At 44.2% G+C, this 25,949-nt stretch overlaps 1 protein-coding gene across 3 annotated transcripts; it reads left to right on the top strand.

Moving 5' to 3' along the window:
- Nucleotides 1-1,837: 1,837 nt before the first annotated feature.
- Nucleotides 1,838-24,520, top strand: C20H16orf46 (chromosome 20 C16orf46 homolog). 3 transcript variants are annotated; one of them, XR_007721916.1, is made up of 5 exons: nt 1,838-2,417; nt 11,589-11,678; nt 14,009-14,256; nt 16,162-17,900; nt 23,925-24,520. XR_007721916.1 is itself a non-coding variant. In XM_050773218.1 (5 exons), the coding sequence occupies exons 3-5, from the start codon at nt 14,047-14,049 to the stop codon at nt 23,946-23,948; spliced, it is 1,152 nt and encodes a 383-aa protein (XP_050629175.1). In that variant the 5' UTR covers nt 1,838-2,417; nt 11,589-11,678; nt 14,009-14,046; the 3' UTR covers nt 23,949-24,520. The 3 variants fall into 3 exon arrangements, 1 of the variants encoding a protein (XP_050629175.1); XM_050773218.1 differs by having other exon boundaries at nt 16,162-17,079; XR_007721917.1 differs by lacking the exon at nt 1,838-2,417 and adding an exon at nt 2,644-2,768.
- The last annotated feature ends 1,429 nt before the right edge of the window (nt 24,521-25,949 follow it).

The following is a 25,949-nucleotide window of genomic DNA, read 5'->3' as shown; positions in this document are numbered from 1 at the left end:
TGAGTCACTGCGCCCGGCCAGCTTTAGGTTTTAATAAACCACTAGGGAGCTCTGCATGGCCATACTACTATGAAAATGAGGCTGGTCGTTCAGATCAGTTCCTCAGCAAATCAGAATTTCTGAATTTTTCCAATTTCTGTAGATTTTCTGGGGCTACTAAAAAGAGAACAATTTAAAGAATTATGCTAACTACAAGTGTGTCTTTTTTACAGTATTCTTTCAGACCAAATCACACCTTCCTTCCCATCCTTAGAGACGTGCCTTTCTTTACACCAGGATTAAATTCGTCTTTCTTCCCTGCAGTAGGCCTTTCCTGCCACCCAGGCTGGAGTGCAATGGCACGATCTCGGCTCACTGCAACCTGCACCTCCCAGGTTCAGGTGATTCTCCCATCTCAGCCTCCTGAGTAGCTGGGATTACAGGCGTCCATTACCACGCCCAGCTAATTTTTCTATTTTTAGTAGTAATGGGGCTTTGCCATGTTGGCCAGGCTGGTCTTGAACTTCTGACCTCAAGTGATCCACCCACCTCATCCACCCAAAGTGCTAGGATTACAGGTGTGAACCACCGCACCCACCCATCCCCCTTTAATTTAAAAAAATAGATATGGGGTCTTGTGACAGTTCCCAGGCTGGTCTCAAGTGATTCTCCTGCCTTAGCCTCCCCTGTGAGTAACTGGCACTACAGGCGCAAGCCACCACTCCTGGCTTTTTTTCTTTAAAATAAATTTTATGTGTTAGAGGAAGTTTACATTCACAGCAAAATTGAGAAGGTACAGTTCCGTATGCTTCCTTTCTCTGTTTTTGCAAATTGGGATCTTACTACAGTAGAGTTTCTGGTATCTTGACTCAATCTCTATTGACTTTTTATAAACATAACTAGCCTAACCCTTGTCCCTTCATGTTTCCACTCAATCATGCTATTGGGCTTTTACCTGCTAAATGCAGGAGTCGTTGGTGTGAAGGAAGTCAGTTTCTAGATCCTCCAACTTCCCCCATATACTTGCTGTTAGGTTGCTGAATTAATATTCATTTAGCAAATCTTAAGTTAAGACTTTTGGTATACTTTCCAGAAACTTTTTTCTAATTTGCAAGGTCTTGTACTGTTTCCCAGGCTGGAGTGCAGTGACACAATCACAGCCTACTGCAACCTTCAATTCCTGGGCTCGAGGGAGCCTCCTGCCTCAGCTGGGATTCCAGGTGTGCGCCACGGTGCCCAGCTGTTTTCAATAGATCTGAAGGAAGACCAAAACAAATTGTCAACTGATAAAACATTTAAATGTTTTTGGTTAATACTTACTAGCTTGAGATACTACTATAATAAAACCCCTTTTAGTTGCAACTTCCTATTTATGTGGACAAGGTACCTAAGCTTACACGTATGAAAAAAATTGGAATAGAATTATATATGAATCCGTCTCACTGGAGCAATCACCAATCACTGGTGCTAGAGAACTCAGATACCGATTTTTTTTTTTTTGAGACTGAGTTTTGCTCTCCAGGCTGGAGTGCAGTGGTATGCTCTCAATTCACTGCAACCTCCGCCGCCCGGGTTCAAGCCATTCTCCTGCCTCAGTCTCCCAAGTAGCTGGGATTACAGGTGCTCGCCACCACACCCGGCTAATTTTTGTATTTTTAGTAGACAGGGTTTCGCTATGTTGTCCAGGCTGGTCTCGAACTCCCGACCTCAGGTGATACACCCGCCTCGGCCTCCCAAAGTGCTGGAATTTCAGGCATGAGCCACCGCGCCCGGCCTAGATACCGGTTTTCTACAGCAGAAGTAGTCACACTTTCTAAAGCAGAGGGCTTTGGAGTCAGACCCGAGCTGGAGTGAAGGATGCCTTGCGATCTCTCTTCAGCAAGCTGTTGCTTTAGGGACGTGGGGCCACTTTCCTTTATGTGTATAAAAGATGCCAGTGCCCACTTCAGAGCTGTGCTGCTCCAGGCCAGAAGTTCAGCGAGTGTCCGTCGGCCCGGCGCTGTCACGTAAGTGGGCTCTTTGAGGTTCACAACGCGTCCTCCCGTGACGTTCTGGGCCTGTGAAGTGTGTCCATGGGAAACGCGCACGGCGGTTCCTCAGGGAGCCGAGGGAGACCCTGGCATCTACTAAACATCCTAGCAGGCAAAAGGGCGCTCCCACGGAACTCGCCGGCCCGAGGGCCCGGGTAGGCCTCCACCTCCACCTTCTCAGACCCTCATACGTTGGCCCTTCCGGCGGCAGCTTCCAGAGCGGGTAGGAGGTGCCACGAGCCGCCCCGCCTGTGCTTAGCTTTGTTGGGCTACGTCACTTCCGCCGCGGTCCCGCCCCCAGCGTGGCCGTAACTCAGGGCAACGGCCCGGCAGGCAGCGACCTGAGTCGCCCTCGCCTACGGGCCGGGACTAGCTGTCGCGAGGCCTTCCATCCGCTCGGCCCCACAGGTGGGGTGTGAGCGGCCATTTCTCCATCCCTGGGGCAAGGCCCCGGACCACTCCAAAGGCGACAGAGCGAGAGGCCCTGCCTTGTTCGAAAGGAAGCGACCCTCTGACGCGGGGAATCGAAAGGCAGAGGCACTAAGGGCTGGGGCTGCCCCAAAGCAGACGGGGCCTGGGGAGGGGGCGGGATCTGGGGCGGTGGGCGGGGACTGAGGAGGAGCCGTTGGGGGCGGACCCTTAAGGGCGGATCCCTTTAAGGGCGGGTAGACGGAGGACAGGGATGAGTTCGAAAGGACAATCGAGAATGCTTTTCTGAATGGGATAGCTTGAAAGAAGGGCTGGCGTCTTTGTGGCACGGTAGGAACTGGCGGAGGAAGGGGAAGAGCTGGATGAGGAAAAAAGGCTCATGGAATGAGGAAAAAAGGCTCATGGAATGAGGAAAAAAGGCTCATGGAATGAGGGGAGGAGCCTGATGGGAAAGGGGTGGGGCCTGCAGGAAGGGGCGGAGCTAGATGAAGAGGTGGAGCCGAGCGTGATGAGCCTGGGTTTTAGGGGTGGCAGGTGGAGCGCGTGAGTTTGCTGACTTGTGCTTTGCTGTGGGCTGTAAGCTGTGTAAGAGCAGAGAAGACGGGTGCTGCTTTAATTTTTTATTCTCAGTGCTAGGTACTTAGTGAATTCATTAATGGGAGTTGAAAAAGGGGAAGTGTTTGAGACTGGGATTGGAATAGATGTGGTCTGATCCGGAGGGATGGTGTAGAAACTGCGCTCCTTGGCATCATTCTGTGAAATACTTGAGGTTCCTGTGACCTGTAGGCATATGATAAGCAGAAGGCATATATAATTAACAAGGAGGATAAAATTTATGCTCTTGAAAATATAAACAAATTGTGCAAATTGGGTGGCGCAGGTGCTTAACTTTGAGACAAAGTTTCGGTTTCTTCCAGTGTGTTTCTAAATGCGACTCCCACCTCATTTTCCTGTAGAAACTATGTTGTTCATGATCAGGATGCCCAGGTCAGTCTTCAGGACCTATTTAACTGGTTCATACAAGTGAAGATTGGTCTTGTATTAAGAAACTTAACTTCCACCATGGCTAACAGTATTTCTAATGATTATTCCTTCATTCAACATAGGTCGTTAAAGACCTGACCCACAGGAATGTTCATTCAAACTCCAAATGAGGCTGCCAGAAACTCATCTTTCTCTGGTTGGAATTTAAGATTCCTTTAAATCTATAGCTTCTAGGAAGATGAGGGTGTGTGGCACAGTGCAGAGCCAATAAGAAGCTGGGGCAAGCTGATAAGGAGTTTTGAAAGATTTCCATCTATCTGCTTTTGATATAAACAGTTTTGTTTGACTTAATACCCTGGGCCTTGGTTTCTTCTGGTCCATCAACATTTCCCCGCCCTTAGTGAATTAGGAATCTGTCAACCAGGTATAGGAATCTACAGTAAGATATTTGTAATCTGATTGTATAGACAGACTGGCAAACATGTGGCACTCTTTATTTTCTGGTAGACATAATTAATCAACCCCAGAAATTTTTCCTGCTGTAGTCAAATCGTAAGATCCTTCTCAATACAACGCTCTAGGTAGCCACTACTCGTTTGGAGGTGACATTTCAGAATTTTTTTTTTTTTTTGAGACAGTCTCACCCTGTTAGCCAAGCTGGAGTGTAGTGGTGCGATCTCGGCTCACTGCAACCTCCGCCTCTCACGTTCAAGCGATTCTTCTGCCTCTGCCTCCAGAGTAGCTGGGACTACAGGGATGAGCCACCATTCCTGGCTAATTTTTGTATTTTCAGTAGAGATGGGGTTTCATCATATTAGCCAGGCTGGTCTTGAACTCCTGACATCAAGTGATCCACTGGCCTCGGCCTCCCAAAGTACTGGTGTGAGCCACCGCACTCCGCCAGAATGTATTCTTTATCCCTGATCTAGACAATAGGTGTTTTAAAAAGAGAGAGAGAGAAAGAGATCAACTTCTATAACTCTTGGTAAGTTCCTCTAAAAAAAAAAAACAAAAAAAAACTATCTAAATGGATGGATCTAGAATCCTGTAGAAAAGATTTAGAAACATAGGCCAGATCATTGCATAGGGAGTAAGGTGAAGGTGAATTTGCAGCACTTGAATAATTAGCAAATGTCCAAGTGAAAGGGATATCCAGAGGGGAGTATCCTTTACCCGTCCTTCTCAACATCTTTATTCGTGATGTAGATGGAGATACAGAAGGTATCCTCGTCAAATTAATGACGTCATCAAGCAAGAAGGAATGGTCAAACTGTGGGAAGTCAGAGTTAGGTTGTGAACTATCTGAGCAGGTTTAATGATGGTCCAAAAACAAAAGGGGAAATTTTACAAGGATCTGATGCATTTGGAGTCTACATCTAACACAAAAAGAATAAAGAAAAAGAAAAGGAGAAAAGAAAATCAACAGCATGGTTACGGAGCAAAGAAGACAGGACTTTTTAGCCATTCATGTGAAAAAAAAAAAAAAAATCTAGAAGTTGTAGTTCACCTCGAGCTCAGTGTTAATTAAGATTGGGTTATAGGGTTGGGTGTGGTGGCTCATGCCTGTAATCCCAGCACTTTGGGAGGCTGAGGCGGGCAGATCACCTGAGGTCAGGAGTTTGAGACCAGCCTGGTCAGCATGGCAAAACCCTGTCTCTACTAAGAATACAAAAATTAGCTGGGCATGGTAGCGGGCACCTGTAATCGCAGCTACTTGGGAGGCTGAGGCAGGAGAATTGCTTGAACCCAGTAGGTTGCAGTGAGCAGAGATCGTGTCACCCCACTCCAGCCTGGGTGACAGAGCCAAGACTGTCTGAAAAAAAAAAAAAAGGCCAGGCGCAATGGCTTATGCCCATAATCCCAACGCTTTGGGAGGCTGAGGCGGGCAGATCACAAGGTCAAGAGATCGAGACCATCCTGGCCAACATGATGAAGCCCTGTCTCTACTAAAAATACAAAAATTAGCTGGGTGTGATGGCGCGCATCTGTAGTCCCAGCTACTCAGGAGGCTGAGGCAGGAGAACTGCATGAACCCAAGAGGCGGAGGTTGCAGGGAGCCGAGATCATACCACTGCATTCCAGCCTGGTGACAGAGTGAGACTCTGTCAAAAAAAAAAAAAAAAAAAAAAAAAAAAGGAAATAAAAAAGATTGGGTTATACTTTTTAAAAAATATAATAACTTTGTTTAATTAATAGATGTAGATTTCAGATCAAAAGGAGTCAGATTTCAAAGCAGACATTTCTAGTCAGACCACTTTTGAGGTATTGCTTTCAGTTCCAGGCACCACATTTTAAGAGACAGGTAATTTTGCATTCTTAAGATAATGAGGAACTTAAGATTTGTATCTGACAAAATAATAGCTGTTTTCAGATGTTTTCAGATTTGTGTTTGAGAAGAATACCCAGAACTGAGGAACAAAATGTGCAGATTTGCGGATGACTTAATTTGAGATCATTCAAATCTTTAGAGCTTCCAATGGAAAGAAAAAAATTCTTGTCAAGTTATGAGCACTCAGTCATTGAAAGTACTTAAGCAGAAGTATTTAAGCTGAATTATTATTGTATTAGTTTTCTATTGTTGTTGTGTTATCTGTTTACGATCTCCTAAGTCATCCAGTCTGGACTCTTATTGGATGAACCCACTTCCAAGATCATTCAGACTGTTGGTTGAATTCAGTTTCTTAAAGTTGTGCAACTGAGATCCATGTTTAATTCCTCATTGTAAACCAGGGTCTTCTCTCAGCTCCTAAATGCCATCCACATTCCTTGGGATGTGACCCCCCAACTTCATCAAAGCCAGAAACAATGCATTGAATTCCTCTTGTGCTTTGTATCTCTGACTTCTGCTGCTGCTAGCTAAGACAAGTTTGTTTTAGAAGACTATGTTATTTGATTAGGCTTACCCGGATTATCCAAAATAATCTCCTATCTTCACGTCAACTGGTTAATAACCATAATTACATCTGCAAAGTCCCTTTTACCGTGTAATATAAAATATTTGTGGATGTTATATTTCATCCTGTTCACCCAGGGATTAGGGTGGGAAATCTTGAGGGGAGAGAATTTGTAGAATTCTCCCTACCACATTATCTTTCAGGAACATTCTAGAAGAGCTTATTGCAACAGGTATTTTTACCCATTTTTCTCTCCATGATCATAAATTAACTTTATATACTATTCTGCCTCTAATCAGAGTTGTATCTTTGAATTAAGCATATTTTTAGTCCTCCAAAGACATGGAACTTGTATTCCTGAGACTTTCAATCTCTAATAGTCACCTTTTAGCCTGAATTTATGGTACATACCAATCTGGCTTTACACAGCGTAATAACTACAGATATCTGTTCCCTTCTATAGTGGTAAAATAGTTTATGTTTTATATTTTCCTATTGTGAAACAGCAACTATATTTTCCTTTTTCACCTGAAACTAGTCCTTTTCTGCTAGCATCATGTGACTTCCTATATGGTAGCTATAATTTAGAGGACTAAATAATCTATTTAGCTAGTTCCCTTTAGTATGTAACTCTTCAGTTATTTTTTAAAGTATGTTATAATTGGCTGGGCACTTTGGGAGGCTGAGGCAGACGGATCACTTGACGTCAGGAGTTTGAGATCGACCTGGCCAACATGCCAAAACCCCGTTTCTACAAAAATATACAAAAATTAGCCAGGCATGGTGGCACATGCCTGTAATCACAGCTACTCAGGAGACTGAGGCATGAGAATTGCTTGAACCTGGGAGTCAGAGGTTGCAGTGAGCCGAGATCATGCCATTGCACTCCAGCCTGGGCAAGAGAGTGAGACTCTGTCTCAAAAACATAGAAATAAAAAAATAAGAAGTAGGATGGGCGCGGTGGCTCATTCCTGTAATCCCAGCACTTTCGGAGGCTGAGACGGGTAGATCACCTGAGGTCAGGAGTTCGAAACCAGCCTGACCAACATGAAGAAACCCCATCTCTACTAAAAATACAAAATTAGCCTGCCATGATGGCACATGTGTGTAATCCCAGCTGCTTAGGAGGGTGAGGCAGGAGAATCACTTGAACCCAGAGGCAGAGGTTGCAGTGAGCCAAGATTGCACACTTGCACTCCAGCCTGGGCAACAAGAGTAAAACTCCATCTCAATAAAAATAAAAAAAATAGTAAATAAAAAGTATGTTATAGCTAGTTGCTTTTCTTTTTTCTTTTTTCTTTTTTTTTGCATCAGATATAATCATGACATGAACAACCCCTCACAGTCAGAGTCCCACCTGGCCTTGTAATCTCAGCTCTGACACAATCTCAGTAACTTTACTTACCTGTATAGGACAGACTGTGGTATAGCAACAAGCAGTTCCTCAAATCTCATGGCTGGAGTCATTAAGCTTTTTCTCATCCATGCACAGTCTGATGAGGGTTTATGGGGGCATTTCTCAAAGCTGTGACTCAAAATCTAGGCTTCTTCCATTCTGTGGTGCTGCTAACTCAACATGTGACCCCCAAGGTCATCGTGGGAAGATAAGAGAGAACTGAAGGAGGATGTTACCTATTCACTGCCTCATCCAGGAAGTGACACACATCAGTTCCACTCACAGTCTGTTGACCAGGCTAGTCACAAGGCTCTGTGAAGTCACCAAAATCTGGCTTCTTACTCCTCCTGGAGATGTAGAAGGAAGTATTAGCCCTGCTTCTCCTTAAAGTTAGGCAATGTCCGTGATTTACTCCAGGCTAATGACATATGAACTGAAGTCAAATGAGTGACTTCCAGGAAGAAACATCTAAGAGCCATGTTTGCCATCACACTCGGCATCACAGTGGGCTGTGGTTTCCGATGGCACAGCCTCCGTCAGTTCACATTCAGGAGTGAGGACAATGTGGAACAGAGTCCCAGACATCATACAATGAATCTACAGCATGAGTTAGAAAGAAGCCTATGTTTTTTTAACCACTGGAAAAGAAATAGGGCTGCATGTTGTTGCAGTTCATCCTTGCCTGTCTTGACTAATGCTAGGAAGTCAAGACTGATGGATAGTACTCCTCCTAACTCAAAGTGTACCCACTGCAGCCTTCTTCAAAAAGAGCCTGGCAGCTTGAGTCCTATCTGGGGCAAAAAAGACATAAATCAAAAACAAGCAAACACAAAATCAGAGTTCTGTTTTTTTTTTTAATAAATTCATTTCTAATCTTATTTTCATTAAAATAATAAAGTAGCCACATTATTACCTTCTTTATCAAAACAATATGAAGGGCCAGGCATGGTGGCTTATGTTTATAAATCCCAGCACTTTGGGAGGCCGAGGCGGGTGATCACCTGCCGTCAGGAGTTCATGACCAGCCTGGCCAACGTGGTGAAACTCCATCTCTACTAAAAATACAAAAAATTAGCCAGGCGTGGTGGCGGGCACCTGTAGTCCCAGCTACTCAGGAGGCTGAGGCAGGAGAATGGCGTGAACCCGGGAGGCGGAGCTTGCAGTGAGCCAAGATTGCACCACTGCACTCCAGCCTGAGCGACAGAGCGAGACTCTGTCTCAAAAAAGAAAAAAGAAAAAAAAATTAGCCGGGCATGGTGGCATGTGCCTGAAATCCCAGCTGCTTGGGAGGCTGAGGCATGAGAATCACTTGAACCCAGGAGGCAGAGGTTGCAGTGAGGCAGAATCATGCCATTGCACTTCAGCCTGGGTGACAGAGCGAGACTTGGTCTAAAAAAAAAAAAAGTGTATATATATGTGTGTGTGTGTGTATATATATGTGTGTGTGTGTGTGTGTATATTTATATATATATATGCAAAGAAAGGCTAGGCTCACATCTGTAATCCCAGCACTTTGGGAAGCCAAAATGAGAGGATCGCTTGAGGCCAGGAGTTTGAGACCAGCCTGGTCAATATAGTGAGACCCCATCTCAAAAAATATATATATAAAGAAATTCAAAGGCCCTTTCTGTACTGCATGGCATGGTCATTTCTTCTGCTATCCCTTCACTTCTTTTCAGCTACCAGGCCTTTGGAAATTCCTTTATGTTCTTGGTCGGGTGGTCTCTTTCCACACAGATTTTTCTTTGGGCAGTGTTACTTATTTGTAAATAGGAGATATGTTCATTGTTCTCAGTTTACATTGATTTCTCCCCGTCTTTTCCAACTTTAACTTTTATACAACACATGACAGAAAACATGTCCTTTTGCTGTATTCAACTGGTATGCCTCTACTGTTGACTGTGCTAGCTTAATGGTTGTCTTTATCCATTTCAGGAGTAAGTACTCTGAATTATAGATTGGTTAAGGTGCTAAAGCTACGTTAACTTTGTCAGATGTATAACAAAGGAGCATTTGATAGTCTGTGTACTTCTCAGTTCATTAACAAATTACATGATCTCAACATAGTGTCACAGATCCAAATAGTAATGTCTGTTCTTTTCTGCATTTACACCTGTTCCTTTGGCCGTTCAATAAATTCAGTGAGAAGGCCTTGTGTACTGTGACTTAAGAATAATTGGACAAATATTTCTGGAGTTCCTCTGAATCACTTTTATAAATCCTATTATCTGATGTATCTTTTTTGTACATCTGTGTTTTTTTTTTCAATAAGTCCTTGTTCGAGGTCTTTAACTTAAAATTACACAAACCATGTTATCCATTCATTGATACATTTCTTTGGGAGGCTGAGGTGGGTGGATCACCTGGGGTCAGGAGTTCAAGACCAGCCTGGCCAACATGGTGAAACTCCGTTTCTACTAAAAATAGATCTACTAAAAGTAATTAGCCCTGCATGGTGACACATGCCTGTAATCCTAGCTACTCGGGAGGCTGAGACAGGAGAATCGCTTGAACCCAGGAGGCAGAGGTTGCAGTAATCTGAGACTGCACCAGTGCACTCCAACCTGGGCAACAGAGCAAGTGTCTCAAAACAAAACAAAACGAAACAAACAAACAAACAAAAAACCACATTTACTTCAGTTTGCTTAAGGTCAAAATTCATTGTACCCTGGCTTCTATCATTATTCCACATTTCATTTCTTGAAGCTCTCCGATAACGTCATGGCTTTAAAAGTTTTATTATGGGACATTTCATGCTTACATAAAAATATAATAGTACGATTAATCTCCATGTCCTCATACCCATCTACAACAAACAGAACTTAAGGGCACTTTGGTTTCATTATTCCCTCCCTAACCTCAACCTCACATTATTTTGAAGCAAATCATATTATTGGTAAAAGAAAATAAACGACTTTACAGTTCTTTGGCTGCTCGTTTCCTTTTCGTGTCTGTCTTTAAATGCTGCTAGAAAAGATATTTTCTGGATTATGGTAAATTTCCATAGGCTATATTTTTTAGGCTCTCATTTATTTCATTTCCAAATATATTAAGTTCTTTCATCAATTTTTCTTTGGGTTTATTCTTGTTTATCCAAACATGCACTTCGGGGGCTTGGATCTGAGTCAACTATTTCTTTTGTACATGTTGGTTCTAATCACTTTAATAGCCTGTATAATAGAGTTTAATACCTTCTGGCCTACATCTTTGAGCTTTCCTGCTTTGTACTCTAAATCCAATTTTACAGTTGTATCAGCAAATGCGTCTCCATGGCAACATGTTCATTGTGATCTTTGTGTTTTCTTGATGTGGTGGAAAACGTTAGTATGGACTTTGATGTATGCTTTATCCTGGTGATTCTCAAACTGAATCAGGTTGTAAAGTTCAGTGAAAGCCAAGAAATGGGATGGCATGAGCTCTTGATTTACGTCAAATCTGTAAGTCAGGCATAATTTTACTACCAGAAAATATTATATGAATATAGATGTCTGCATTCCAACATAAAAGTAAAACTGCATACAAATTGCAAGGAATCACACATCCACTCTTTTCTTTGATCTTCTATTGATTCTTGTATGTTTCTGTGTGTCATCTGCTAACATGAGCTGGAAGACAAGAATGGGTAATAAAACTTGACAGTTACAAAAAAATTAGCCAGGCGTGATGGCAGGCGCCTGTAGTCTTAGCTACCTGGGAGGCTGAGGCAGGAGAATTGCTTGAACCCGGGAGGCGGAGGTTGCAGTGAGTTGAGATCACACCACTGCACTCCAGCCTGGGCGACCGGAGGGAGACACACAACAACTTGGTAGTAAGTTTTGAGAAGGGAAACTTAAAATACAGCTTTTCTATCCACTAACTGAATTTCTTTTTAATTAGGAAAAGACCACCAGCATTCTCTTTTAGTAGCGGAGCGTCTTGATTCTGCCTGAAGTACACCAGGGTTCTGAAGGTGCATCTGGTGATCCGGTATGCAGTAATCTGACCTTTTGACTAATAATACTGTGTTAATTGACTCAGGGATGATTCTTAGCTTTGAGTCACAAGGAATCCATACAGTTCCTCATGAACCATCATAACATAAGTAAAGTGCTTATAAAAATGTAGTGTTGGCCAGGCACGGTGACTCACACCTGTAATTCCAGCTACACGGGAGGCTGAGGCAGGAGAATTGCTTGAACCTGAGAGGCGGAGGTACAACTTCCAACCTAAAATTATACAAAATTTACTCCTGTACATTTTGTCAGTGAGCTAAAATCACACCACTGCACTCCAGCATGGGAAACAGAGTGAGACTCTGTCTCAAAGAAACAAAACAAAACAAAACAAAAAACCAAAAAAACTACTGTAAGCCTATGTGAAAAAGTCAAAATGGTAATTAAACAGATTTGTTATAAGAAGTACTGATCTCTTCCTAAACAGAAAAAGAAAAAAACTAGTTTTCTGGCATGGGTCATGTTTGGCTGAGAGAAAGCAAGGAGTGGGTGTCCCCTGTGGCTTCTCTCTCAGCACAAGCAAGGAACTTCTTGAGAAGACAATGGGTGCTTATCAGCACTCAAACCAGAGCGTTGGTGGTCACTGCTCACGTATTCCAGTTAATTTCTGCAGCCTGTGGGGTCCACAGGAAGAGCTCCTATCTGTAGGAAGGTATTATGCTTTTGCCCTTTTTTTTTTTCTTTTTGAGATAGATTCTTACTTTGTCGCCCAGGCTGGAGTGCAGTGGCGCAATCTTGGCTCACTGCAACCTCTGCTTCCCAAGGTCAAGCATTTCTCCTGCCGCAGCCTCCTGAGTAGCCAGGGCTACAGGTGTGCACCACCACACCTGGCTAACTTTTTTGTATTTTTAGTAGAGACAGGGTTTCACATGTTGGTCAGGCTGGTCTCAAACACCTAACCTCAAATGATCTGCCCAGCTCAGCCTCCCAAACTGCTGGGATTACAGGCATGAGCCACTGCGCCCAGCCACTTTTGCCCTTTTTATAGATGGGCAAACAGACCCAGAAAAGTAAGTCATTGCTCCAGAGACACAGCCAATAAATAGGCCTGGAACTGTTCAGCTCTTTGGCTCTGATCAGGTTTACAACTTTGCAGACCCTTTGTCTAGATTCTAAATGCCAAGTGCATTTTCCAGAAAAACATCCATTAATGGTAGATAGGGTTATCACCATCATTATCACCATCACCTACTATTTTACTTTGCTAGGGGCATCATGACAATGTACTACAGACTGAGTGGCTTAAGCCACAGAAATGTATTACCTCATAGGTCTGGATTCGCAAAGTCCAAAATCAAAGTGTTGGCGGGGTTTGTTCCTTCTGAGGGCTGTGAGAGGAGGCTCTGTTCCAGGCTGCTGTCTTTGGCTTATAGATGGCCATCTTCTCCCTATGTCTCTTCATATCTTCTTCTTTTTGAGACAGAGTCTTGCTCTGCAGCCCAGGCTGGAGTGCAATAGCACGATCTCGGCTCACTGCAACCTCCGCCTCCCAGATTCAAGTGATTCTCCTGCCTCAGCCACCTGAGTAGCTGGGATTACAGGTTCGCACCACCACACCCAGCTAATTTTGTATTTTTAGTAGAGATGGGGTTTCGCCATGCTGGCCAGGCTGTCCTCAAACTCCTGACCTCAGGTGATCCACCAGCCTCAGCCTTCCAAAGTGCTGAGAATACAAGTGTGAGCCATTGCTCCTGGCTACCTTATCTTTCATAGTGCCAGTGGTTGGCAGTGGATGGTTTTGTAATACTTGTTCTCAGTCTCTTCCTGAACCAACCTACCTACCTTCCTTCTTTCCTTCTTTCCTTCCTTCCTTCCTTCCTTCCTTCCTTCCTTCCTTCCTTCCTTCCTTCCTTCCTTCCTTCCTTCTTTCTTTCCTTCTTTCCTTCCTCCCTCCCTCCCTCCCTCCCTCCCTCCCTTCCTTTTTTGTTTTTTTTTTACGGAATCTCACTCTCTTAACCCAGGCTGGAGTGCGGTGGCCCGATCTCAGCTCGCTGCAATCTCTGCCTCCTGGGTTCAAGTGATTCTCCTGCCTCAGCCTCCCTAGTAGCTGGGATTACAGGCGCCCGCCATATTTTAAGTAGAAATGGGGTTTCACCATGTTGGCCAGACTGGTCACAAACTCCTGACCTCAAGTGATCTGCCTGCTTTGGTTTCCCAAAGTAATTCCTGGAATTACAGGCATGAGCCACCGCGGCTGGCCATATTCCTGAATGTGTCTTGAAGATATTTCACCTGAGTATTGAATTGCTTTTTTTTAAAAAAAATTAATATTAAAAACGAAGTTCCATTCATGTTTTCAAACAGCAAGAAGATGTTAAAAACTTTAAGCAACCATCGCAGTAATGGATCTCTGTCAGAAAAATGAGACTGACTTAGAAAATGGTGAAAATAATGAAATTCAAAGCACAGAAGAAACAGAACCAACTTGTACTTGTCCAGATGGAAGAAGTGAAAAGAATCATGTTTATTGTCTTCTCGATATCAGTGACATTACGCTTGAACAAGATGAAAAAGCCGAAGAGTTTATTATTGGAACGGGATGGGAAGAGGCAGTGAGTATCTTTCTGAGTCACAGCTTTTCTATCTCTTGCACATCAGTGTTTTGGTGCAAGCCTCTTTTTTCCGAAAACAGTTAATATTACCAAAAAATGTAGAATCAATGACATGTAGAAACCCTGGAATCGAGGTAAAATATTACTGATGATAATAGCAGCACCTACTGTGTGTATTTATGACCACTTAGTATGTGGACAGGACAGTACTAAGTGCTTTGGATACATTAATTCATCTAACCTCTCAATAGCCATATGAGGCAAATACTATTCCCAGCCTTGCTTTGTGGATAAGTATACTGAGTCACCTGGAAGACAAAGTAACATGCTCGAGATCACCCGGCTAGTAAGTGGCCAAGGCAGGGCTTGGATCTAGTTCTCCTGAACTCTAGAACCCTGACTTCTTAACGGCTATGCTGAACTCCCTGAGAGAACTGAGGTTCTATCCTAATGGTTCCTACTCAGAACTCTGCAGGCTTTTTTTTTTCCCCCGCGATGAGATAGAGTTTCACTGTCGTCCAGGCTGGAGTGCAGTGGCGCGATCTTGGCTCATTGCAAGCTCCGCCTCCTGAGTTCAAGTGATTCTCCTGCCTCAGCCCCCTGAGTAGCTGGGATTTTAGGTGCCCACCATGCCCAGCTAATTTTTGTATTTTTAGTAGAGACGGGATTTCACCATATCGGCCAGGCTAGTGTTGAACTCTTGACCGTAGGTGATCTGCCCACCTGAGCCTCCCAAAGTGCAGGGATTACAGGCCTGAGCCACTGCACCTGGTCTGCAGGCTTGCTCTTAAACAATTCTTAGAATCAATAATAGAATCCTATGTTTAAAACTATAAGAATAAAAAAAAAAAAAAAAGGGCATAAAACTATAAGAAAACTTGGTCTAATCCAGTGATTAAACATAGGATTACTAGATAACACCCCATTTATCAGTATAAGTATGTCCAAAATGTGATCCTGTGTTTTTATCTGGCAACCCGATTTTTTTTTTGAGACGGAGTCTTGCTCTGTCGCCCAGGCTGGAGTGCAGTGGCCGGATCTCAGCTCACTGCAAGCTCCGCCTCCCGGGTTTACGCCATTCTCCTGCCTCAGCCTCCGGAGTAGCTGGGACTATAGGCGCCCGCCACCTCACCCGGCTAGTTTTTTGTATTTTTTAGTAGAGACAGGGTTTCGCCGTGTTAGCCAGGATGGTCTTGATCTCCTGACCTTGTGATCCGCCCGTCTCAGCCTCCCAAAGTGCTGGGATTATAGGCTTGAGCCACCGCGCCCAGCCGCAACCCTATTTTAACCGTGATCTCTGTGACAAGATCAGCCAGAGGACTCTGGGCGTGGATGGGGAGTAGGTGTCCCTGGGTATGCAGGGCTCCTCTGCGTTCCAGGACTTGCCTCTGCTCCTGGGTCTCCCTCCAGCCTCTCCAAGCAACAGTGTTCCCCAGGTATGGGAAGCAGAGACTGGCGGTGCTTGAAATCCTTGTTGGTGGGCCAAGTATGAGCGGTTTTCGTTTTATTTTAATAGCTTCGAATTTAAATGTGCATTTGAAAAGAAATATAGTCAGCACCTCAAAGTGGCCATTTACAAACACTATTGCTTAGTGTTTTCATATTAACAAATGCCATTGCTAGTATTTAGGATTAACAAATCCTATTACAAATACTGTTATTACTTTGTAGGGGTGAAAGTAAGATATTACACTTTTTTTTCATGCTTTGAAACTTTGAAGAATTTTTTTTTAAGTGAATGAATTTTAAGAAAGTTATTGGTAGGGGAAGGGTTAGTTAAAAAAAAAAAAAAATAATAAGAATATTGTTTCACGTAAGACTGCCAAAATAGGAATGTGGCCAAAATTGGAGCAGGGACAGTTTGGGCCCCTTGGCTGGGGGAGTAACATGCTGCTTTATTTGCAGGTCCAAGGGTGGGGAAGGACTTCTCCAGCTGCCTGCATCTGGCCGAGGAAGTTACCAAAAAAGGCGAGGGTAGGGGAAGGTGCCTGCAGTGACTGCTTGGTGTGTCTTAACCTGGCCCACAGGAGCCTCGAGACCAAGCCTCCTACGGAGGGGGGCCCAGAGAAGGATCAGAGCAGCCCCTCCCAGACTCAGGCAGCCCCCCAGGGCCCCAGCACCGCTTCCAGGGCGATTAGCAACATCTGCTTTCCCACCTACTTTCGAACAGAGAAAAAAAGTCTGCAAATCAAGGAGTTTATTTGGTGCACCGAAGACTGGGCCATCCCGGACAGTAGTAGGGGCAAGGCCCTTCGGAACCCCAGTGGAGGGGCCCACAGAGGGCTGTCCATCCCAGGCCCCCTGACTTCCAGGGCCCTCCTAGTTCTGCCACCCCTGAAGGCTTCACTTTCAAATGCCTTGGATGTTCTGGGTAAGAAGAGTAAGAACTCTTTCTTGCAGTCAGAAGAGAAGGTGCTGAGTGTGGAAAAGGATGGGTGTCTGGCTTGTGCATATGGCTTGAAAACAGCAGATGGGAAAGGTGAAAAGAGACCCAGTGAGCTGGCCAAACACACTGTGGTCAACGACACGCCATCCTCCCCTTCCCCAGCGGCCCGGACATCCCTGCTGGCCGATCCGGAGCAGTGCTGTCTGCACTGGTCCCTCCTGTCTGAGAAAAACCTGGCGTGCCCTTCAGACTCCAGTAACGTTCGCTATCTTGCTGCCTTGCAGCTTCTGCAGAAACGGGGAGTGCAAAACTACAAATCCAAATTCCAAGCCAAGGATCCAAGACCTCCTGTGATAACCCAAAAGGCCAAGCAGGAAAACAGGCCCCAGATGCTGGAGACCAAAGTGTTCACAAGACCTCTCTTGCCATCCCTCACAGTGAGCAGAGTTGTCATTCCGGTCTCTACCCACAGGATCCTCTGAGCGGTCACGGGAGAACCCCTGGGAATAAGCGCTGCGTGAGATGCAGCCATCCTTTCTCTTTCTTCTCTCTCACTTCTCACCCACCCCCGATTCTTTCTTTCTCTCCTCTCCGACAGTCTGTTTTTCCTCTTCTTTTCCTCCTTTTTTTTTTTGTAGTACAACCGAAGAAAACTGAACCTCTGTGAATGGGTTGGGATTTATTCTCTAAAACACCATATTCATGTGTTACCTGCTTCTGCTACTTAGCCATTCACAAAATGCCAATTGATCATGCCAGCCCTGGCCTCTGCCTGCCTCATGTCCACACCCAGCAGAAGCCACACAGAAGGTGGGGAATCCAAAGGGCCTCCTTCCCTCCATGCTGGCCCCAGGCCAGCCCAGAGCTGTCTGGCAGGTGCCCTTTCGGCCCCACCCCCGTGCCTCAAACTAAGTATACTGGACTGGTTTAGACCAAACTGCCTCCTGATCTTTTGAACGAAGCAGGTAGCTATCTGCTGCCTCATTTGCTCTTGCAACAAAGATCTAAAGAATTGCTTTAATAGAAAACTCCAGGCCGAGTGCGGTGGCTCACGCCTGTAATCCCAGCACTTTGAGAGGCCAAGGCGGGTGGATCACCTGAGGTTGGGAGTTCGAGACCAGTCTAACCAACGTGGAGAAACCCCGTCTCTACTAAAATAATACACAATTAGCCGGGCGTGGTGGCGCATGCCTGTAATCCCAGCTACTCAGGAGGCTGAAGCAGGAGAATCGCTTGAACCCGGGAGGCAGAGGTTGCGGTGAGTCGAGATTGTGTCATTGTACTCCAGCCTGGGCAATAAGAGCGAAACTCCGCCTCAAAAAAAGGAAAAGGAAACTCCAGCTTGTGTCCAGGATGTCCGAGGCATCAGAGACCCTGTGTGTCCAGGGTGTCACGCCCTCAGATTGTTTCCATGCATATACATTGTCGTTTCCTGCATGTTCAGATTGCTATATCCTCAGATTGCACCCTCATATTAATCTCTGTGTCTGGAAGTTTTAGCCACAGTGCTACAAAATCCAGCCTGGGAAGCAGGTTAAGAATAATTACTTTTTGGGGCCGGGAGGGGTGGCTCATGCCTGTAATCCCAGCCCTTTGGGAGGCCGAGGTGGGCGGATCACGAGGTCAGGAGATTGAGACCATCCTGGCTAACATGGTGAAACCCCATCTCTACTAAAAATACAAAAAATTAGACGGGCGTGATGGCGGGCGCCTGTAGTCCCAGTTACTTGGGAGGCTGAGGCAGGAGAATGGTGTGAAGCCGGGAGGTGGAGCTTGCAGTGAGCCGAAATCGCACCACTGCACTCCAGCCTGGGCGACAGAGCGAGACTCCGTCTCAGAAAAAAAAAAAAAACATTACTTTTTGGGAAAAAAATAAAAAGATCACTGTGATTATCACCTCAGATGCTTCCTCTGGCCTTTGCATCTAATATTCGGAAACCCTCAACCCCAGACACTTTTGGAAAGGGGCTGTTACTTTCTCCCTCTGTCCTTCCTCTACCCTCATTTTACCCCAACTCATATTCCCACAATTGTATCTAAATTAAATAACATTGGTAAATGAGTTATATTTTAAATGCCAACTGATGTTGCTATGTAGACAACATGTCCTGATGAACCGTTCTGTGATATGAGTAATCATTAAGCTGCTTTGTAATGACATAGTTTGAATTTGCTTAAGGTAGGTTGGACTTGAGCTCTGGATTTCCCGTCTCTTAAACGATGGAGTAGACAGAATATATGACTGTATTTGTAAATATCTGCTTCCACAGTGGTCTTTGTAATGTCTTGTCTGTTTGCCTAGGGGTTTTTTTTTGTTTGTTTGTTTCGTTTTTTTGAGACAGAGTCTCGCTCTGTCACCCAGGCTGGGGTGCAGTGGAATGATCTTGGCTCACTGTAACCTCTGCCTCCTGGATTCAAGTGATTCTCATGCCCCTGCCTCTCAAGTAGCTGGTATTACAGATGCCCACCACCACACCCAGCTCATTTTTGTATTATTAGTAGAGACCGGGTTTCCGGAGGTTGCAGTGAGCCGAAATCATGCCATTGTACTCCAGCCTGGGCAACAGAACAAGACTCTGTCTAAAAAAAATAAATAAAATAAGAATCCAAGGCCTCTTCCCAGACATTCTCTTTTAATCCTGCATGTATGCATGGGAATCAGGGATCATTTTCCTCCTCTAACCCAAGGAGAAATTGTTCAACAGAGGGTTGGTTTTGTTCAGGACAGTATTAAGGTTTGTAGCCTGGGTTTCTGAAGGCTCAAACTATATTTCACAGGTTGGGGACGTTTGAAATACTAGGTGGCAAATATCATGTGATATTTGCAGGAAGGAGGGCTCAAGAATGTCATTTCTTCCTGTAAGATGGGAACAATTTTCAGACACAGGATGTGGTGCAGATGACCAGGTAATGTATGTTGAACTCCAACAGAGATCTGTGTTTTTCCTGAATGTACTGAGCGGATCAAATATAACAAGCTGGATAATTTCCTTCTAATGAATGACTGACTATTCAAAATTGTATGGAAGTCCTTTGGCCTGCGAGCTGGCATTTGGATATTTGATGATGGGTCTTTACTCTTGAATGGGTTCTCAGAACTTACCTTTGCAACTTGTCAACTAAGGTGCTCCTTGCTTGGGTCCAGTCCATCTTAATAATTCCCTTGCCTTTTTCCTCATCCGGTTTTGCCTGTATTTCCACTGTACCAGTCTAAACACCATCACTGTGCAGATTAAGGCTTGACTCTTGTACTAAATTTGTGCATACAGAGGTGTTCCGGGAAAAAAACTTTTCAAGTTCAATCTCCTAGATCAAAAAGCATCTGTATATTTTCTTGGACACATTCTCAGGATAAATCCAGTATTCACTGCAATAAGTAAAAATAAGAACCATCTTCCTTTTTCCTAGGAGCTGAGAACCATTAGGATGTATATTTTTTAATACCCCAACTTTGCCACTGAGCATTTCTGCCTTTGCCTATAAAATGAGGGAGTGATGTCTGAAATTTTTAATAGTTCTGTCATTTTAATGCATTTAACTTGCCTGCAAAAGTTGTTATTATAGAGACTCAACATGGTGGACAGTTGTTTCTGTTTTAGGTTTTGATCAGTCTTGCTCTGGATCCTGGATTTTCTAATGTGAAAATTAAAAAAAAAATACTAAGTGAATTTCAGTTTATACCTTTCAAAAGATGATGATGGTAAAAACCCTAAAGAAATTTTAGTTTTTTTTAACCTAAGACTATGGGGACTTACCTTCTCTATCAACACATACTTTTTTTGTTTGTTTGTTTGTTTGAGACAGGGTCTTGCTCTGTGGCCCAGGCTGGCACAATCTCAACTCACTGCAACCTCTGCCTCCCAGGTTCAAGCAGTTCTCCTGCCTCAGTCTCCCAAGTAGCTGGGATTACAGGTGTGCACCACCATGCCTGGCTACTTTTCATATTTTTAGTAGAGACAGGGTTTCACCATGTAGGCCAGGCTGGTCTCGAACTCCTGACCTCAAATGATCCACCCGCCTTGGCCTCCTAAAGTGCTGGGATTACAAGAGTGAGCCACCACTCCCAGCCCCAATACATTCTAAACAATATACATAACTTCTTAGAGGATTGAATGGGAGGACTGAATGGCCCAGGTGCGTGCTGTATTTACAGCAATGCTGAAAGCCACCCCATCACCTGGACTATCTTTAGGACAGGGCTTTTCAACGTTGGCCCTATTTGGGGCTGAATCATTGTGGTGGGGCCTGTATGTGCACTGCGGGATGTGTAGCAGCATCCCTGGCCTTGACATATTAGATGCCAATACCACCCCCAGTCACGACAACCAAAAACGTATCCAGACTTTCCTACATGCCCCCTCAGGGCAAAATACCCTAGCTGAGAACCACTGCTTTAGGGAATTAGGAATCTGGAGCCCACCGCCTTTGCTGCAGCTTCTCTGACAGCTTTACTTACAGATCAAGCAGGTGCCTTGGTACAAGTGTGAAGGGAGCTGGGAGAACGCCCAGCTTGCCGCATCCCAGAAGGCACATGTGCTTTCCATTTTGTGCTGGTCCTCTAGGGTCTCCTGGTGGCACGTGCCTAGGTCCCTTCTAGAAAGAAGCTAAGAAGCAACCATAAGTCTGTTTTTTTTTTTTTTTTGAGACTGAGTCTCCCTCTGTCACGCAGGCTGGAGTGCTGTGGCGCAATCTCAACTCACTGCAACCTCCCCTTCCTGGGTTCAAGTGATATCAAGTGATTCTCCTGCCTCAGCCTCCTGAGTAGCTGAGATTACAGGTGCCCGCCACCATGTCCAACTAATTTTTGTATTTTTAGTAGAGACGGGGTTTCACCAGGTTGGCTAGGCTGGTCTTGAACTCCTGACCTTTAGCGATCCACCCGCCTCGGCCTCCCAAAGTGCTGGGATTACAGGTGTGAGCCACCACACCCTGCCAAGTCTGCTTTTCTCTGAGAAGAGTCAGAATAACAGGAGGGTCCATTCAGCCAGGACCCTGAGTGACAGGAAGAGTTGTGGGCGTTCTCTTTTCCTGTCTTCAGGAGAATGTGCATTATCGGTTTGGCAAGGTTTTCAGGATAAGTCGAAGATGTTAAGTTAATGTATTTACATTTAATGCCAATATTCAGAGTTCTCTAATGTTTAACAATTCACTTTTCCACACTCACTGCTTGGGCTGAACGGGTGTAAATATGAAGAGGCAGCCAATACGATGTGGGATACAACTTAGCAAGCACTGGCAATCTGTGCTTCATATGTATATATCAAAGTGGCTTTTCTCTCTTGTTTAGCTTAAACTACAAATCTTCCTCCCCTGTGTTTCTTTTAAAATGAAACAGTTGGCCGGGCATGATGGCTCATGCCTATAGTCCCAGCACTTTGGGAGGCTGAGGTGGGTGGATCACTTGAGGTCAGGAGTTCAAGACCAGCCTGGCCAACATGGCAAAACCCTGTCTCTACTAAAAATACAAAAATTAGCCAGGTGTGGTGGCACATGCCTGTAATCCCAGCTACTTGTGGGGATGAGGCAGGAAAGTTGCTTGAACCTGGGGAGGCAGAGGTTGCAGTGAGCTGAGATCCCAACACTGCACTCCAGCTTGGGCGACAGAGCAAGAGTCCGTCTCAAAACAATTAAAAAAAAAAAAAAAGAAACAGTTTCTGTACTTATTTTATGAGACAGGGTCTCACTCTGTTACCTAGGCCGGAGTGCAGTGGTACCATCACAGCTCACTGCAGCCTTAGCCTCCAGCGTTCAAGCGATCCTCCTCCCATAGCCTTCTTAGCTGGGACTACAGGCACACACCACCAGGCCCAGCTAATTTTTTTTTTTAAGAGATGAGTTTTGCCATGTTGCCCAGGTTGCTCTCAAACTCCTGGACTCAAGTGATCCACCTGCCTTGGCCTCCCAAAGCGCTGGGATGACAGGCATGAGCCCCCATGCCCAACCAGTTTCACCACTTACTAAAACTTGAGGAGAGCTAGCTTGAAAACATAATATAGTTTCTTATTTTCAGCATCACACAAGGGTTCTGACGATTCACTAAGCCTCTGGTTTTTTTTTTTTCCTTTTTATCTGCCCGAGAATAACCATGATCGCTAAACCTCTAAACGTGAAAGAACTGTTAGTGATTTCATTTGTTCCAATCCGCATGTCCTCTGAAGGTAAAAAGAAATCCGATACTGAATTTGGGATAAATACTACTGGCCTTACTACTGTTCATGACTCTATTTTAATTTCTTTGGCTGTTCAACAAAATCCTCATGACTGACTTCCCTAAATTTCAGGAAAGTAGGATGTCCGAGAAATACTTGGTATTTTGGTAGTTAGGGAACTTTAACTCTGAAGAGTTCTTACTAGTTAAGCACATATCTTGTAACAGAATAGTGATTTAAATGCTTTTAAAATATACCACATCTTGGCTGTGAGTTTCTTTAAAAATAAATGGCATTGACCGGGCACAGTGGCTCATGCCTGTAATCCCAACACATTGGGAGCCCAAGGCGGGTGGATCACTTGAGGTCAGGAGTTCAAGACCAGCCTGGCCAACATGGCAAAACCCCGTCTGTACTAAAAAGAGAAAAATTAGCTGGGCATGGTGGTGCGTACCTGTAATCCCAGCTACTCGAGTGACTGAGGCACAAGAATGGCTTGAACCCAGGAGGTGGAATTTGCTGTGAGCTGAGATCACGCCACTGTACTTCAGCCTAGGTGGCAGAGCGAGACTCTGTCTCAAAAAATAAAAAAATAAAATATATCACATGTGGCCAGCTGTGGTGGCTCACACCTGTAATCCCAGCACTTTGGGACGCCAAGGTGGGTGGATTGCTTGAGGTCAGGAGTTTGAGTCCAGCCTGGCCAACATGTATATAGATATATGTATCTCATGTTACCAAAAAGAAGGTGCAAAAAATTTGATACCAGCTTGCAGTTCTTTAATAGTATTGACTCTAAAATATAACAAAACTAAAATTTCCATGAGCTGAAATAAGACAATATAGAGTAAAAAATTCCTAAAGCATAGTTTGCTGAAGTGATGACTTCCCAAAATTAAAATCTTAATTTTGGTGGGCTCACTTTTTAAAAAGAAAAGTTTTTTATTTATTTATTTTTTGTTGTTTGCTTGTTGGTTTTTAGAGACTAGTTTCATCTACCAAGGAAAAAGTTACTGAGGGGAGTCTTAATGGTTGATTATTGTTTTGTCATAATTCAGATTCATTGACTCTGCCACATTTTTATTGCAGCATGGGCTCTACATTTTCTGAAGTCACTAAATTTCTCGTTACAGCACAGGAAAAAGAAGATAAAGTAGGAGAGGGGTCAGTTTCACATTCAGTCCTAAGCAGCAACATGGTTGAGATGTAATCGTAAAAGCAAATGTTTCACCCAGGACATGGAAAAGCGGTGGATCAGCAGAAAGCAGAGTCGAACGCCGCAAGCAGAAGCAGTAAGACGACGCCACGCTTGGAGCAAGGTCTTATTTAAACCTGCCATAGTCATCAGCTCGCTCTGTTAGGTCTCCCCAGCCCGCCCCTCAAAAAAAGGTTATATGCAGAGGTAATATAATATATGTACTTTTGAGAATAACAAAGTCACCGTGGAGATAATTTCAAAACAATTCTTTTTCATTTTCAGATATATTGGACTATTTCACGGATGCTAAAAAGAGTATCACTTGTTTAAATTTTTTGTGGTTTCTTTTTTGCAGCCTAATGTTCTGTAATAGTAACTTGCTTCCAAGTAAAGTATCAAAAGCTAATGGAGGGGCCATGGCTGTGGTCACTCATGGATCAAACTTCACTATTTTGGAATGCGTGGAGTTGGAACAAAGTTTTTATTTTGTTATTTATTAGTAAAGCAATAAATAACATTATCTTACTAATATTCATTAGTTTTTGTTTTGTTATTTATTAGTAAGGCAATAAAACATTTAGAATTTTTTCTGGAGTTTGTTGAAGAAACTGAATATTGATAGTGTTCCAGCTCAAGTATGGCATAGACAGTTCGGCTTTTACTTATTCGCATAGTTGGGGCCTTGCTCCTTTCAAGCAAGCTGATTTTTAAGCGCAGTGCCCCTGTAAACGTCAAGAACACGGACAATCAGAGAGCCATCTCTGTTTGTTTTTTTAGCCTGCTTCTCTGAATATGTAAACTAAAATATCAATGTATCTACTAATAAATACTGTTCCAACAACGGAGAGAATCCTTTGGATTTAAACACTGAAAACAATGTAGTTATCTTCTTGGCCTTAAGAACATTTTACTGGCTAACACTTTGCTGAAGAAACTAGATTAAAATTCATGGCTAGGTGCGATGGCTCACACCTGTAATCCCAGCACTTTGGGAGGCCAATGTGGGTGGATCACCTGAGGCCAGGAGTTCAAGACCAGCCTGGCCAACATGGTAAAACCCTGTCTCTACTAAAAATACAAAAAATTAGCTGGCATAGTGGCACATGCCTGTAGTCCCAGCTACTCGGGAGGCTGAGGCAGGAGAATTGCTTGAACCCAGGAGGTGGAGGTTGCAGTGAGCTGAGATTGTGCCACTGCACTCCAGCCCGGGCAACAGAGCGAGACTCCATCTCAAAAATAAATGAATACATACATGCATACATACATACATAAAATTCATGTCATTTAACAAATCAGAGCCATTTAGAAGTTGAGAGTATGAAGGCATATATGTTGTCCCCTCCTAGTTGTCGAATCTAATTAATGCCACTTAAACACACTTCAGAGGACAACACACATGGATATATTGTGAGAGACAAGGAAAATAAAACTGCATAGTACTTCAAAGCCTGCCTCCCTAAACCCCCCAAAGTGATACTGTTACACTGGGGGTCCTTGATTCCAGAGCTCCCCAGATGGTGGCCGCTAGCTTCCAAAATGGTGGTGGGCCGTTTCCAACATGGTGGCAAACCTCCAGTTCTCTGACCTGGGGTTCTCCGCCTCATGGATTCCAAGGAATGGAACCTTGGGCCATGCGGTGAGTGTTATAGCTCTATTAGAAGCCGTGGGTCACCGTGGAACCCAGTGACTAGTGCTCAGCTCGATTAGGATGAACCTGGGCACTTAGCTGTGTGGGAACAATAGCAAGCCTTTAGCCTGATTGGGAGCGTGTTTCATGCGTTATTGAGGAAAAATGTGTATTCTGCTGTGTTTTGGGGGAATATTCTGTCAATGTCTGTTAGGTCCATTTGGTCTATTTTGCAGTTTAATGTTGCTGATTTTCTGGATGATTGGTCCATTGCCAAAAGTGGAGTGCTGAAATCCCCTATTATTGTTGTATTGCAGTCTATTTCTCCGTATA

The sequence above is a fragment of the Macaca thibetana genome, chromosome 20, assembly GCF_024542745.1.
Source record: "Macaca thibetana thibetana isolate TM-01 chromosome 20, ASM2454274v1, whole genome shotgun sequence".
Classification (NCBI taxonomy): domain Eukaryota; kingdom Metazoa; phylum Chordata; class Mammalia; order Primates; family Cercopithecidae; genus Macaca; species Macaca thibetana.
The sequence above is the reverse complement of the archived record's forward strand: the minus strand, read 5'-3'. Positions and strand labels throughout refer to the sequence as shown.